At 37.8% G+C, this 16224-nt stretch overlaps 1 protein-coding gene across 2 annotated transcripts in view; it reads right to left on the bottom strand.

The window, feature by feature from the left end:
• Positions 1-15969, bottom strand: part of LOC306847782 (uncharacterized protein) — a 45790-nt gene extending 29821 nt beyond the window's left edge. For both annotated transcript variants that reach the window (XM_079381932.1, XM_079381931.1), the window contains exons 1-2: positions 15658-15969; positions 3821-3902 (exon numbers count right to left, since the gene is read on the bottom strand). In XM_079381932.1, coding sequence (XP_079238058.1) covers positions 3821-3902; positions 15658-15730 — 155 coding nt within the window. In that variant the 5' untranslated portion in view covers positions 15731-15969. The remainder of the gene's footprint in view (positions 1-3820; positions 3903-15657) is intronic.
• Positions 15970-16224: the final 255 nt, after the last annotated feature.

A 16224-nucleotide genomic window follows, 5' to 3' on the forward strand; every position in this document is an offset into this window, starting at 1 on the left:
GAAGTGAGGGGTAAAAAATTAATAAGTTTGCACCCCTCACGCAGGCCAAGACAAAGAGATCTTGTTTGATGTGAAAGAGGGAAAATAAGATTCTGGGCAGAGAGAGGTAGTGAGCTCAGGTATTCAAGGCAGTCTCACTTCTGCTCTCAAAACACACACACACGCACACACACTGCCAGCTATTCTCTTACTGCTAACTCACTCACTTTGGCTCAGATAAGCACAGATCCATTTGCAAGTTGCAAAATCCTTGATTTGTGTCAGGCCTAGAATTGTGCTGCTTTGTTTTAGGTAGGGATGTGCAAAAATGCACTACCGTTCAAAAAAATTGGGGTTAATAAAAAAGTATATTATGCTCACCAAGGCTATATTTATTTAATATAAAAAAAAACCAGTAATACTGTTAAATTTTGAAAAATGTTTTATTGTAATATAGTTTAAAATGCAATTCATTCCTGTGACGGCAAAGCTGAATTTCCAGCATTCTTGAAACTGACTTACTCCAGTCTTCAGTGTCACGTGATCCTTCAGAAATCATTATAATATGCTGATTTGATTTTCAAGAAACAGCTCTCATTATTATTGTTGTAAACAATAATATTTTTGTAGATACCACATTTTTTTATTAACTTAAATAATCAATGCTTTTTTTGGTATGATCAATACATTTTTGCAGAATAAAAGTATTATAAACATATTAATTTCTTTTAAAAAATTACTGACCAAATGTTTAATCAATTAGTTGGGAAATTCTTAACCAGCAACTTGCCAAAAAAATAAAAATTCACTGTAAGGGACCCCTTATTAAAAAAGTAAATTCACCATAAATAAGTGAAAAACTGAAAGAAGACTCAAATAAAACTTCAGTCTGCCATTGGTCAGACAAACACATGTGAATGGAAAAAAAGAAAAACAGACAAATGTGATGCAATGACCAAAGATCTGTGTCTTGCCAACGGTTAAAGACCTACACAAATATTTGGAGTCTGCTTAAAAATGTAGTGCTCGTAAAGCAAGACGCTACAAAACACAGCCTTTCTTGCCAGTCCAACAATTAAACATTTAATTTACTTTCATTGACAAAAATTGTTGAAGGCAACTCTTTGTTAAAGTTGACAAATTTTGATTTTAGAGTCCTGTGCTCTTGCATGTGAACAGTAACACGACGTGTCAGACTGTCAGTTGTCAAAAAATTTACAGTAGCTGAAGAACTCTAAATAAACTCACTGATCTGCATCACTACTTCACCATGAAGTCAGGTTTTGGTGAACCACTTGATTGTTTTCTTTGTTCTACAGGTACTGTGCTCTGAAACTGGCACTGCAGTGGAAATCCTGCAGGCTTCCTCACGTGTCTCTCTCCAACACCACACACGCACGCCTTCAAGTACAATGACACACACAGGCACATATGAAACCAGACACACGCGCACATGCGCACACAAAACATACAAAAAAATTACAGACACACAGGTGGCACACAGCTTGGTTCTCACACCCTGGCTGGAGGCTTGCAGACGCACCGGTCTGACCACTCACACACACACACACACACACACACACACACACATACCCCCTGCTCTGCCAACCTCTGTCACACTGCTCTTCCTGTACCGAGCTCTCAGTGGCAGAGGGAAAAAAAAAAAAAAAAACTGAAAAACACCTTGTTGACTTTGGTTCTCGGGTGTCACCTCACCTACACAGAATGTATTAGTAACTCCTGAGAGTACCTTGTGTCAGCCTGTTCCATTTTGAGATTGCACACACACCCAGTCAGCCATTTCAGGTCGCTGAAAGCCTGCATTCTCGAGCAAAGTCAAGCCGAGATGAACTTTCATAGCATTCAAGAATTTGAGCTGTAGAAAGTCTAACGCTGTCGGAAACCGGCTGCAACCGGTGTGCCTGATTTCTGTCAGCTTGGGAAGGTCAGATTCTGGTTTTCATGCAAGTTCCCTGGCAGAACCTAACAAAAACTTTGTGGAATTGTACAGTATGTAAAATTTCTAATTTTGAGATTTTTGATAGCACTTCACAATAAGATTAATATTAGTATTTATGTTTAAATGTTTTATGTATTTATGTTTTTATGTTTATGAAAAAAATCCCCCTGAAAAACAAAGTGCTTAACTTAAAAAAACTGGAAAAGTTTTTTTAAAGCTGGAAAGAAATATAAAACAGGCCTAATAAAAATAACAAAAGCACATAAAAAATATATATATATATTAAAACTTAAACCATTAACAAAATGAAAACTGAAAATATATATTTTTTAAATTATATACATAATGCTATACATAATACTAAAATAAAAACGGATTCTAATATCAAATTAATATAAACAAAATATCCAAATGACGATGAATTACAAAAACAAAACAAAAAATCTGGTAGTGACATTGTGATAGAGATCAAACTCAAAAACTGCTCTCAGATTTCCCAAGATATAATCAAAACTCTACAATCAAAAGTCAAATAACCTTTCTAAATGATCTGGGCTGTGATATCACAATTAATTTCACAAATCAATACAAAGTTGAATAATAAAATAACTGAATAAAATACAAAGTAACCATATAAAAGTTAATAAAACTTGAATAAAACTCCATAAATACACAACTGAAACCCCCATTAAGATTTGAGAGCAATAAAAGGGCTTTTCTCCAAACATACTAAGCATTGTTAACTCTTCAAAAACACTAAAGCAGACACACTAAAGTCTGTCTCAAGTAGATGTGGAGGATTATTTATATGAACAATAAGTGTGATATGTCTGTGGTTTTGTTATGTCTGTCTTACCCAATCTGAACCTGTGCTAAAGGCCTGTCTCGTCCACTTTCCTGCCAATATTTGTTGTGAAAATTCACAAGGTCGCAACTTTTGGTTGCAAATTACTGACACTGGGAAACATGACTTCATTCCATGTTTTGAATTCCTAGTACGAATTGAACTTAAGTCTCAAATCAATTTTTTTGAAAGTTGTGTCTTCAGTGTGGTGCTGAGGTAAGCTTTCTTTGCATTCCTGTCCTGATTTACCGCAAGACCGAGCTTTACCATCAGATGTGGTTTCAATTTCTTTATTTACACGTTGTTAAGGCTGGATATACGGCAGTAGGAACGTATTTACTGTAAAACAAACTCAAAGTGCAAAAAATTGTCAAGGTAAGACATGCGGAATTTGTGAAATATGTTTCCATGGCTGTGGACTGTACGAAGAGGATTCATTCAATTATGGGAAAACAGTCCCTCTCTGTTTCACAGCCCATAGAAATGTAACATGATAGGTTTGTTAGCAAGTGTTTATTTTGGGCAAAGCAATAAATGTAACCCTCAATCATACAGCATAAAAAGCACAATTACAAGCTGCCACAAGCAACGTTCAACGAACAACAGAAGTAAAGGAACCGGCATTTAACATTGAAGGAAACTTGTGTGTGTGTGTATTTTAAACTCTGCAACCACAAGAATTTGATGCATTTTACCATTTTTCCACTCCAACTGTTACTCGTCTTTTTTGAATCCACTTTGCATAGATTTTCCTACACTCACAGACAGTTTTAAATGCACCGCAAAAATACGCACATGCATACATAAAAATGCAATCATTAAGACACACACTTCTCAGTGTACCGTGGGAGGACTCCAACTCTGTCAGGAGAGTGGATTTGGCAATATTAAATACTTAGGGTGACCCAATTTTATTATTTCTGTGGAAAAATGAAGTTAGGCAACGCAGCTTTGTGCAAAACAGTCTCGCCCCTGGATTCTGATTCTTAATGAGCCACAGACAGTGGAGTTTAAATGTGAGAGTCGTCCTGTCTTACCTGCAAGAGTCTGTTCCATTGTGGAAAGTCACACAGGTAGCATTGTTGACACAGGGCTTCACGCGGTCCACACACTGCAGAGCTGTGAAGAAACATGAACACATCAGATCAGGACTGGCTCAGTGCTGTGCAAAGAACCAATAACAGTACAAAATCAAAACGAATACAATATACAATAATTGATGGTTAAATAGCTGTGTCAGTGTTTTGTATCATAACACAGTCTTTCTTCTCACCTATTAAACTTACTTCAACAAACTAATTTTGGGTTCATTTACGTATGTACAAGTTAATTCGGGTTAATTTATTATATACACAGTTTGGGGTAACTAAGATTTTTTAAAAGAAATTAATGCTTTGAGACTGAGCAATAAATTGATCTATGTCAAGAAATTTAGGACACTGAATTCCATTTTATTTTTTCCCAAATTCCATTTTTTTTTTTTTTTTTTTTAGACCCCCCCCCCCCCCCCCCCCATTTAATTTTTCTGGACTTCATTTTAATCGTTAAGTTAAAGTTTTAATTTATTTAAAGTACTATACAAAAGTAATATATTTCTGTCACAATTTCTTCAAGCTTAACCTGACTTTTACTTTGACGGGCTGCCCTGAAAAGATTTGTTTGTGTGTATATGAAATGACGATAGTTTTTCTAAAATGAAACTGTCAAATGCTCATGAAGTGACTCTCAGAACAGCTCTGGAGATGTTGTTCATGTATTTATGTCCTTATTTAGTGACAGGGCAGACGCTGAAAACACTGTGAGTCACACTCACTTCAGTATGTGTAGGAAACAAATCTGGGGATCTGGGCAATTCATTTACACTTAGAATAAGCAGGATTTATAATTAAAAGCCTTTTTTTGTGGCTTAATATTCACAGACAGTAGCCCATATCACAATCTGATTCAAGTAAACTGACCTACTCTTGATTTATTCATTCAAAATTTTGAAACTTCTGTGACATATCACGTTATAGAGTAAATTCCATTTTTATGACTGGATTCCGCAATTCTGTCTGCATTTTCCGCATTGTGGAAATCATAGGGCCCTAGAAATTTTATGTCAAATAAATGCTCTTCAAAGAATCCAGTGGAAAATGTATCACAGTTTTCTCAAAAATAAGTTTGCAACAGTATAAGACAATACAAGGTATGTTTCTTGAGCACCAAATCAGCATATTAGAAAGATTCCTGAAGGATCATGTGACACTGATGACTGGAGTAATGGTTGCTGAAAATTTGAATAGTTTATCTTAAATATATTAAATATATATACATAGAACACATTTTTTTTTTTAAATTGGAAAATAATTTTACAATATTACTATTTTTACTGAATTTGTCAAAAAAAAGCAGCCTCCGTGAGAAAAGAGACTTTTTTTTAAAAAACATAAAAAAATCTTCTGACCCCAAACTTTTGAACAGTAATGTGCATTTTTATTTAGAAGTTCACATTTCCATTCTAATAATTGAAAGTGGTAAAGGTAAACAGACTAGTAGGTGTAAACATAAGTAAAGCTGGAGTTGAGGAGATGTAACGAGAGTAATGTATTTGTATCATGATTGACAAGGCTACATTAAGTAGCTCCTCCCAAACTTTTGTTCAGAACTCCATTTTAATGTATAGCAGAAAAAGTGGCCTGTTTAGTGCTTTTGAAATGTTGCATAAAAAGAGTTAAATCTTTTATTGGGCCCAAAAAATTAAACACTAAAAAAGCTAAATATGGCCAATACACAAAATTATCACAAATTTAACACTGCATTTCTAACTCACACAGTCAGGCTAACTAGTTTAGTACTTTAGTAGAAAAGTGAAACCTGCTTGACATTGTCAGGATGTTACACATAATGCAAAATTTTTCTGACGACACAAAGCAAAGGAAAAAAGCTGCTGTAGATTGTAACCACACCACTCCCTCTGATACAAACACTACAGAGAGCGGAGTTATTGGGGAAAAGAGGTGAGAGACAAGTGGTAGAGCAACAAAGGTAAAGAAAAAAAAAAAAAAAACCCTTTATGGTGACAATGTGCCAAGTGCATTCAAGATGGAATTTCCTAACTGATCAGATACTTTCACTCATTTCCTCTCAAAATACAGGAAGCATCCGGACACACGTCATAGGCCTGGACGTCACAACGAAGCATATGAACATCTGGCTGTAATATAACCAAGCAAATTCTATCCAACAAACTCATTTCAAATGTGTAAATGTGTCTGGTTTATATTAAAGATTATGTTCTGGCTAAATCTTAAAACTTTTAATTTATACATATTAGGCTGGTTTACCGAAAAGTCAAGTGCATTTCTGCAAATAGAAGTGAGCCCCAGCCCACACTTCCCTATAAGACACTGGGTGGCAGGTCATATGATTTCAAAGCAGCTCTGAAACTAAGTAACATAGTAGTACAGCTCAAGACAGGAAGTGCATTGAGCGCTAATACCGACTTCCTGTACTTTGACCAGGCCTCAAAATATCCTCGTGTGCAAAAGTGCAGAGAAAGCGAGCGCAGCCTGGGCACGAAGCCAGCAGCTAAAGACGGGGCTTTACATAAATACCCCAAAGCTTTTTAACTTTGAGCCCGGCTACATATCATTAATAACACTTGGAAGACTATAACACTCAAATGTTCAAGAACATTTTGTGATGAAATCAAGGCTTAAACCTTATTTTATTGATCATAAAACTGAGAGAAAAGACATGCTCATCACACCATATACCAAACATACCAGTGGCTCGACACACAGCATTACATCATGGAAAAATAAACCTTTTAATATCGGCAAAAGGAGGTTGAAAAAGTGGTGGATGTGGTCTTCTTGTCAATTCACATATTTATAGGCTAAACAACCAACATAGTGCAGATAGAAACAACACCTTAAACCGCCAAAAAAAGTGTGTTGAGATCCACTAGTGTTAACCAATATACTATATTAAGCACATTGTTTAGGTATACTGTGTAATCATGCACACACCTCCTCAAAAACATGATGATGTTCACTCTGCAAGTGTTCAATATTACCTTCTATTTGAACTCATTCTCATTGTAAAATAAAACTTCACCACCAGCTTTTCCCTGTAGGTTTTTCCTTTTGTTCAACAGGGCTCTACACCATGAATTTTCACCTGTTAAATTTTGTTAAAAGTCATGGTGCCAATACCAGTTTGCCTAACTGATAACCCGCTGCCATTTCTGTAGCATACGAGAAACATTATTTTGTTTCAACCAGATCAATGTCTAATTTTAATAAAAGTAGAGTCCCAACTCAGTCAGTCAGAACGTTTAAATGTTATGCTATAAAAATTAGGTTCTTCCACTTTACTGTTTGACAGACTTTACTGTTTTTGTTAATGAAAATAAATTTCATTCACACTCATTTCAAGCTACTGCTACTGTCAAGTCACGCTACTGTGAAATGTGCATCACAAACAAAACATGTAATATTCAGTGGTACCACATAAGGTGTTGGTGCCACCAGTGCCACTACTGTCAAACGTTCAGAACCTTCTGTGGAAAAGCATCTCTATGGAATGAGGCTGCCACCGCTACACTGGACATGGTGTTTTTCTGATCACGCACAGTGTTTGGCTCAGCTTTGGTCTCATCAGACTCTCCCACATGATTTCTGCAGCTGAGATGTCATATGACATCTGAACAGTGGCCTTCTCTTAGCTACTCTCTAATAAAGTTGTGACTACTGATTCTCCTGTGTCCATCCCCTGCTTGCTGTTTTTCAATTACTGTTTCACAGAGTTGCTTAGTGTCTTTTTATCTTTATGGAGAATGGTCTGCTTTAATGCTGATGTTTCAGAAGCTGGACCATCCATGTACAGTATGTATACTGTACTACAATCAACTATAACCCTGTGACTACACACAGACAGTCTCCATTTAATTAATCATGTGACATCAAAACCAACACCACCTGACTGCACCTGTGATGATTTAAACACATATTAAAGGTGGTGAATACTTATGAAATCACTTACACTGGATTACTTTGTCTAAGACTGCTTTTTGCTTGACGTTAAATAGTCTTTTCTTTTCATCAGAAAGATCACTGTGCCAAATTAAGTTCACTGTGATTCAATGCTGTAAAACAAGAAAACATGAAAAAGTCCAAGCAGGATGAATACTTTCTATACGCACTGTGTCGTGCCCGGCATTTAATGCCCTGTGAGGTCAAAGCCTGCAACTGGAGAAGGCGTTTGGTTGCACCCCTTTTTGGCAGCAACTATGGTGGGAAATATTTGGGAGAAGTGGCTAAGCTGAGTGTGAAATTGTGCTTTCACAGAGATTTAAGAACCAAGGGGAGGGGAACTGGAGTGCTGGAGATATGAGAGGGAAGAATAGAAGACAAGAGCAGGAGTCAAGTGTGCTCAAGATGGCAAGAGGCAATAATGGAGAAAAGAATGTGAGAGAGACTGGGAAACCAAGCACTGGTGTATAAAATGTCCGTTGCAGCACCTTTCAATAATAAAACTTATTTTTGTCTGTATACTAGGATTCCTGAGTTGCCTATATGGTTCTTTAAAAATGCTAGATGTAGCTGTCAGATCTTATTAAATTCAAATACACTCTTATTATGTGCTTAATATATCTTAATATGACTTAATATATAAGGCCAAGCCAGCCACTTAAAGACACCTTTTGATATGAACAAGCATATAAGATACTCTAAAATAAGTCAATAAGCTGTAAACATGATGTTATCATTTTCAACAAAAACCCAGCAATAAAAGTCTTAGAGGAATTAAAGTCTTAGGCTTTAATGTTGACTGATGACAGCCATTCTTGAAATATAATACAGCAGTTTAAAAGGATATTTCTCCCAAAAAAATTCAATTCAGACTTAATATTCTTTTTATCCTTTAGTTGTTTCAAACCTGTATGACTTACTTTCTTCTGTGGAACATAAAAGAAGTTATTCTGAATAATATGAATTGTGTTGTCCATCCAATGAAAGTCAATGGGGTCTAAATTATGATTAGAACCAATGATTTTTATTGCGTCGACAAAAAAAAAAACTTAAAAAAAAAAAAAAAAAAAAAAACGAATATTTTTCAAAATATCTTCTTGCATGTTACACAGAAAAAAGAAAGACATTTTTGGGTGAACTATCTTGTTAAGTAGGTTTAGCCTATTTTGATTTGACTACTGACCATTTTGTTCAATTCATGAATGCTTGCGTGAACTGTAACTTGAAACTTGTAACTTGAAAAAAAACTGTAACGTGTGTTCAATAGCATACATGTTTTTCTGTGGTATTGAAATTGGTATCAAGAGTTGTGTAACTGAACCGGTATTGCTGACTTCTGAAATGATGGTATTGTGACAACCTTTATTTTTTAAGAGTGTGGTCACAAAGTCTCATGGGCAAACATGATGAAGACAAAGCGAGAGAATGTAGATCAGTGAGAGACACAAGCGAAGGGTGAGGCTTGCACAGAGAGCAAGAGGCTCAGCCCTGACTAGTCTGACAAGCTCCCCAAATGCTTCATCAAACCGCCAGAGGGGAAGTTCTCAAAGGATTTTGGGACAGGCTTTCGTAAATGAACACTTTTTTCCTCTTCACTTCTAGTCCTACAGAAGAGGCATTTTTAAGCCTCGTGCACTTATAAATCCAGGATCTGCCAACCATAAACCAGGCACTTAATTGAAAGCCTGCACACCTGCTGCAATCAACATTCTGGCTTGGAGTTAACCTGATTCACCACATCACTGATCTGTGATCAGGCTCTACTCTGAACCACCTAATGAGCAATGATCACATAGACAGGAGGGAACCGTTCCTAGGTGAAGACACTGCATGTGGGCTTAAAAGTCTCTGTATGGGCATGTGCTCTACACAAGCTAAATTCACTCTGTTTATCAGGAGTTTTCTCAAAAGCAAACAACAGCCAAAACTTTCACACAAACTCTGTTTAGAGTAACCCTGCTGTGATTAACCAACTGCTAAACATTTTGTCTTCATTTTTCCACATTCATGAGGCCAGAGCTCTGTCCCTGAGGTGTGAAGGAATGGAACCAGGGGCAAATGTGAGGACAACGTGAGAAAAAGAGGAAAAGTACCCAATGAAAGAAGTGGGAGGGTGATAAGTGGAATAGTTAAGAGAAGCAATTCACACTCATTTGTTAAAAACAAATGTCTTCTTTTCCCCTTCTGTTACACTCAGCTAAACCTAGATCTTTCCAAAATGAATGATTAGATCATTCCAGATTTCCAGGAATAATCCGATGTACAGATAGACCACAAAAAAGTGCTAAACTAGGCTATATATTTTCAAGCAAATGTAATTTTACGTTCACTTTGGTTTTGGGTGAACCTGATCCCAAAAGGATGTGTTTCTTAGGCGGTGTTTACATAACATGCATTCTTGCATTCAAAAACAGCTAGACGGAGCACAACAAAATGGAACAGAATGCAGGGGTCTTGAGACATGTTTTAAAAGTCAGACTATTTTTAACTTGACAATCTTACAAACACATTACTCTTGGAAGGGAGCTAAAAAAAAAACCCGCAAGTTGTTACGCAATGGGAAAAGTAGTCTATTTTGCATGGCTATATCAAAGGTAAGAAGAGGTGGTTGAATCTAAAAACTCAAATTTCCCAAAAAGGTTTTACCAAGCAAACTTTTAAACAACTAAAGCACAACACACTGTTTAAATCAGAACTGCGGGAAAAAAAGTATTAAAACTTTTAAAAAGTATAATTTATTGCAATATTTAAAAAATAATATTATTTGTCGGCACCAATGGGCTCGTGGGCCGATGTGGCCCCGCTGGGCTTTGGGTGTCCCGAGTTCGAGTCCCGGCTTGCGGACCTTCCCCAATTCTGTACCCCCCCCTCTCTCTCCCACTTTGCTTCCTGTCTAAAATATGGTCCTGTCCTAAAAAGGCAAAAACTGCCAAGAAATAAATCTTTATAAAATAATAATATTATTTATTTCTGTAATACAAATCATACATAATACAAATATTTATATAATCACATAGCTGGATGCCAACCATTGTGTCCCCTTTGAGATGGGTGGATGGATGGGTGACCACATAAAGGTTAGTAGATCCAACACAGAACAGACATTCCAGGAAACCGTAACACAATCCACACTCAGTTCTGCCAGGATTCTCGCCACACAATTTTCAACTTTCTCTTAGTCTTTCTACATCTTGAACTCACATACTTTTTCTTGTCTGTAGTCTGTGTTTCTCATTCTCTGTCTCTCGTTCAGATGGGGCTCCAACAGTAACGTGGCCAGATGTGAAAACGTGAATCTCTCAGCCGGTTATAAATCAGTTGCAAAACATCTACACACAACCAATGCATGTACACATGCAAAACTGAGCACCACTATTAGATGTGTGTGTATGTTTGTGTGTGTGTGTTTACTGGCACTGAACACTTGGGTGTACATTCTGAAGCCAACTCAAACCTGCCTTCAATAAAAAGCAGTCCCATGACTTTTTATCCCCACAAACGCAGGAATGGGATCAGGGACTTTCTAAACTACATTCAGTGACTTATAAAAACAGCTTTCAACACAAAATCTGTCTTGAATTAGATCTTAGGCTTTGCTGAACTGAGGGAAATTAGTCTCGAACACATAAAACAGCTGTGATATAATGAGCCGCCCACCACTACGCCCACAAAAACACATGAAATACATGGTTCATGCAACTCAGTATCAGTCACACATAAGTGCTAGTCATATTTGATCTGCCTTTGACCATCAGTAACACAAAAGCAACACAAAAAAATTCTAAATCAGTTTATCGTCCACTAAGTGAAAATTGTACACTCAAAAAGTAATAACACGCCTCTTCTAAAACAAGCCACACGATCTGAGGTATCATTCATTCATGTCCATAAGTTACGTGCCAAAGTTTAATATTTACTTTTAGGTGCTCATTCAAAACCCTAATCCTATCTATGAGCAATAGAAATAGTCACGCAGATCAGGCGGCATTAATGTGTCGGAGCTTTTGCACAGAACAGCTGGTTCACAGCTGTAAGCTTTGGTTGTTTGAGAGCACTGCCTCATCCCCGCGACCAAACCCAGAGCCCAAGGGACATCTCTGCTCGCGTGGGTCTCTCTCTCCTGCTCTCTGTTAGTGCTAATAGCTGCTGAGAGAGATGGGGAAGTAATTATGGGAGTCTGACAGGGCTTGGTTGAGAGGAAAGTACTCAATAGAGCAAGCGAGCAAGAGAGAGAGAGTCAGAAGAGATTTGCCGGCATTGGCCCACATCCATGCTGGACAGCAGAAGGAAGTTGTTCACGCTCAGTGAGGAAGTAACCCCATTTCCTGGCATTTCTGTATATACACCAAGCGCTCTCTATTCTGTTAAACGTTGACATGGTAACAAACAATAAACCCTTCCCAAAGCCATCTGTAATGAGACAGGGGGCGTAATTGCATACAGATTTGATAACATAAGAATGAAGGGAGGTTTTCAGTGGCGCTCATTAAATCTGTACATCATGTGGGGCTAAAAGGCACCCTGATTGTTTAATGATAGGCTGCGTCTAGTTTGGGAGGAAACCTGATAATTCTCAAAGCAACAACATTCCAATGAAAGTGTCCTGAGAGCTGGCTGTATGCTAACGATCAGAAAGAACACTTTCACATCAGCACAAGCACAAAAAAAATGCATAATGTTTATCCCAAGTAGGAATTAGGGATTGGTTATTGCCTGATAATACAGATTTTATTTTATTTACTGTATTGTTTGATACTGTATTACATACACTATCGTTGAAAAAGTTAGATTTTTAAATGAAATTAATACTTTTATTCAGCAAGGACGCATACAATTGGTCAAAAGATTCCTATTTCAAATAAAAATTGTTCTGTTGAACTTTCTACATCAGGATCTGATGAAAAAATTTGTCAAAGTTTCATCATATTAAGCAGCACAACTGTTTTCAACACTGATAATAATATGATAATGATTTCTGAATCATTATGTGACACTGAAAACTGGAGTAATGGCTGCTGAAAATTCAACTTTACCATCACAGCCAGGAATAAAGTATATTATAAAATGCACTAAATTAGAAAACAAGTATTTAAAATTATAATAATACTTCAGAATATTACTGTATTTTCATAAAATAGCAGCATTTAAAAATGACAGATTTTAGCATTTAGTGTTTTACATTTAATTTCGACAATATCGTCTGCAACTTTATATCAGCTTATCAACATTGCCATATTAATACTGGTACATCCTTAAATCACAAGCCCATTGTAGATGAGGCTGATATTACATTACTAACATCAAAAATGTCTGACACACAAGCTGTGTCTCATTTAGAAGGATGCGTCCTCCGGAGGTCAAATCCTCTGTAGGTCGCATCCTCTGTAGGATGCATAACGAAGTGTCCTCAACCTAGAATTAAAAACGAGACGGCCTTCGTAAGATGGGAGGAAAAGGAAACAGAAAGTATCACGTTGATTTGCCAACACATTTAGCGCATCGTTGCGCTCTCACACTACTTAAATGAAGGAAAATAATTTCTAAATTTGCAAAGTAATTTGAAAAAAAAAATGCTTTTACTTGTTTTATTTTGCTCAATGTTTGAGGAGTTGCAGCGTACATACAACAGACATCTGTTAGAGAAAAAAGGAGGAGGATATTAAGAACAAAATTTATCCGTTTTTACTGGAGGTACTTTAAGTTAAGTTGAAAACACCACCGAACTTATGTGTACATCTTTTCAAATTAACGACGGTTGTTTACGGTGATGCAAAGATTTGTGGGTTATCTGTAGCAGCGAAGGATACACCTGATGCATCCTCCGAATTCCTGTGAAAGAAGGTCGCATTTGAAGGTCGCATTCAGAGTGTCCTGCTTGCTTTTCTGAAATGAGACAGCCTCGATGACCTATGCACCCTTCGAATGAGACCTCTGGAGGACACATCCTTCTAAATGAGACACAGCTACAGTCTGCAATACTAAGGAGGAAATGATACTGCATGACATGGAATATAGTTCTCAGGTCAGGCCTGTTAAGCTTGTACACAGACAAGCTGGCACTGTGTCTGTGTGGCTGGTGCCAGGCTGAGCGTATTGCAGTGTGGCAGGAATGCAGAACGTCTTAATTCCCACTTCATTTGTTAACCTGCACAGTGGTTTTAATCCGCGGATTTAACAAGCTTGAGCGTCTCACTCACTCCTTTCTGGCCTCCCGCAGCATTCTCCTTCAGTATTAGGGGAAAAAAGGGGCGACATCTCAGTTGTGGAGATTTGGTTATTAGGAACTCAATGCGTTGTAGTATACAGATGGGAAGAAAAAGGATTCTCTGATCATTCCCTGGTTTCCTTTGCTCAAAATTGTCACCTTATGTTTTTAAGCAACACAACACCCAATAAATCAGCAAAAGAGTGAATGAGCAACATTCTTCAGTCTAGTAGTGTGCGCTTCATTGGGTACCAAGTGAAAACTACAAAAAAGTAATAAAGCCTCGTGCATATGTACACTCACTTAACCTAACTGGAGAATAATTTCAAAATGTCATCATAACACAACGAAGCACCTTCCAGTGACCCGGTCAAGACCTCCACCGCACCAGCTGGTTGGATGTGGGCATCCCTGAGATATGCATGACCGTGGGCCATTTCATAACCATCCCGTTGTGTTCTGAGAAGTGGGAGTACGCTGAAGATAAATCACATTTCACACCAGAGAGCAGCAGTGGGTCAGAACCGTGGCTGGGCACCATGCATGCCGCTCGCAGGCGGGAACAATGGGACAACTTCTTATTGCACACGCTGTAACAGCATATGTGAGCAAATACATGCGACTTGAAACAACCTACACAACTGAGGCGACGTGCCAGGCAGGGAAATAAAGAAAAGTGAAATCAATCCCACCCCAAGGAATGATACTCAATACAGAGAAACATCATCTGTGGGACACAATGGGCGAGCTGCATCCAGTGCATCCACAGGGAAATATGTATGTGTGTGTGTGTGTGTATGAGGGAGTGAGAGAGGAAGAAAATTAAAAAGGCAAGAGAGGGAGAGAGAGAGAGGAATGTGAAACACCAACAGCAGCATTCCTCCCTCTTCTTGCCAGCCTGCAGTCATTATTTTGTCTTGTTTTCTTTTGTGAGGCTCCTCTATTCTGGAGGGATTGTGTCTGACTTGCATGTGGAATGGAAGTCACATGTGACCTTATTCCTCCAAACAAGTCTTTAATGCAACAACTGGCACCCTTTGTTTCTGAAACCCGCTGAGACGAGCTGCTAAGCATAAATAAACATCCGTCAGATGGAAAACTCTTCAGCACTGCTGAACTGAGAAATACAACAAATACACAAACCATCATTCAACTTCATTTATCTGGAAACAGAAAATTCACACTCCACAACACACATACCTCAAAATAACGAGTAAAAAGATTTCCTCCATACTCTTAAAGACGAAAACCAAAAAACCGCTTTGAAAGCCAAAACAAAAGTCCATATTTTCGCCTCATACGTGTCCATTTTGAATTCTTCTCTCACATAATGTTACTGAAAGCTGCTGCAGATTTAATCCGCCCAGACTCTTTCACATCTGGGCAGAGGTGTGAAACACGAGTGTGGCCCTCAGAAAAATAAAATAAAATCGTAGGGCTTTTTAAATGTTTACGCAAAATATATAAATAAAATATCTTATACATGTTTGTGAATTCGTGCGTTTTCGATAACGTGAAGCTGCCACACGCCATTCGAGGCCGTGAACCGAGACATGAGCGCTGATGCTCCACACCGCCGTACAGATGCGTACTGACGGCTAATTACTCTTTTAAAAACGTGTTCTGAAATATAAGCCGTTAAAGTACTTACCATATGATACTTTAAGGCAGCAAATAACGATAAGGATCACTTTGCCCGAAGAGACACCGGGTAATTGGCCCATATTTTGAGTAAAATCCACATAGAGCCGCCAGCGCGAGGCTGTGCTCCGTCAGGTTAAAGCGTAACGAATCTCAAAATGATCTTCAAGAGCAGGTAAACTAATTATATTTGATAGAGAAGCGGTCTTTTGCCTGTCAGAATGTCTCGTTTGGCCACATAAATCCGTTTACTGCCTTCATTTGAAAGTTTTTTCTTCTTGTAGTTGCGCTGTGATCAAACTTTCTGAACTTCTCTCTTCTTGTCGTCCTAGCAGCCACTGAAGTCGCAGACGGAGATGTTCTTCCGCGAGCCTCCTGATGGATCTATAGTCTGTGATGCGTCTATAAATAACGAGCTCCTCGAAAGTTTACTTCCTTTAAGTCATTTAAAATATTCGTAGAGATAAACTATGAATTTATTTAGCTTTGAGCGGGTTTTGAAAGAAGGCTCGATTTTGTGCCAATATTTTTTTTCTTGCCGTGGCGGAGGAATTTTCACTTATTCTGCAAAGACGAG

The sequence above is a fragment of the Barbus barbus genome (assembly GCF_936440315.1).
Source record: "Barbus barbus genome assembly, chromosome: 28".
Lineage (NCBI taxonomy): Eukaryota > Metazoa > Chordata > Actinopteri > Cypriniformes > Cyprinidae > Barbus > Barbus barbus.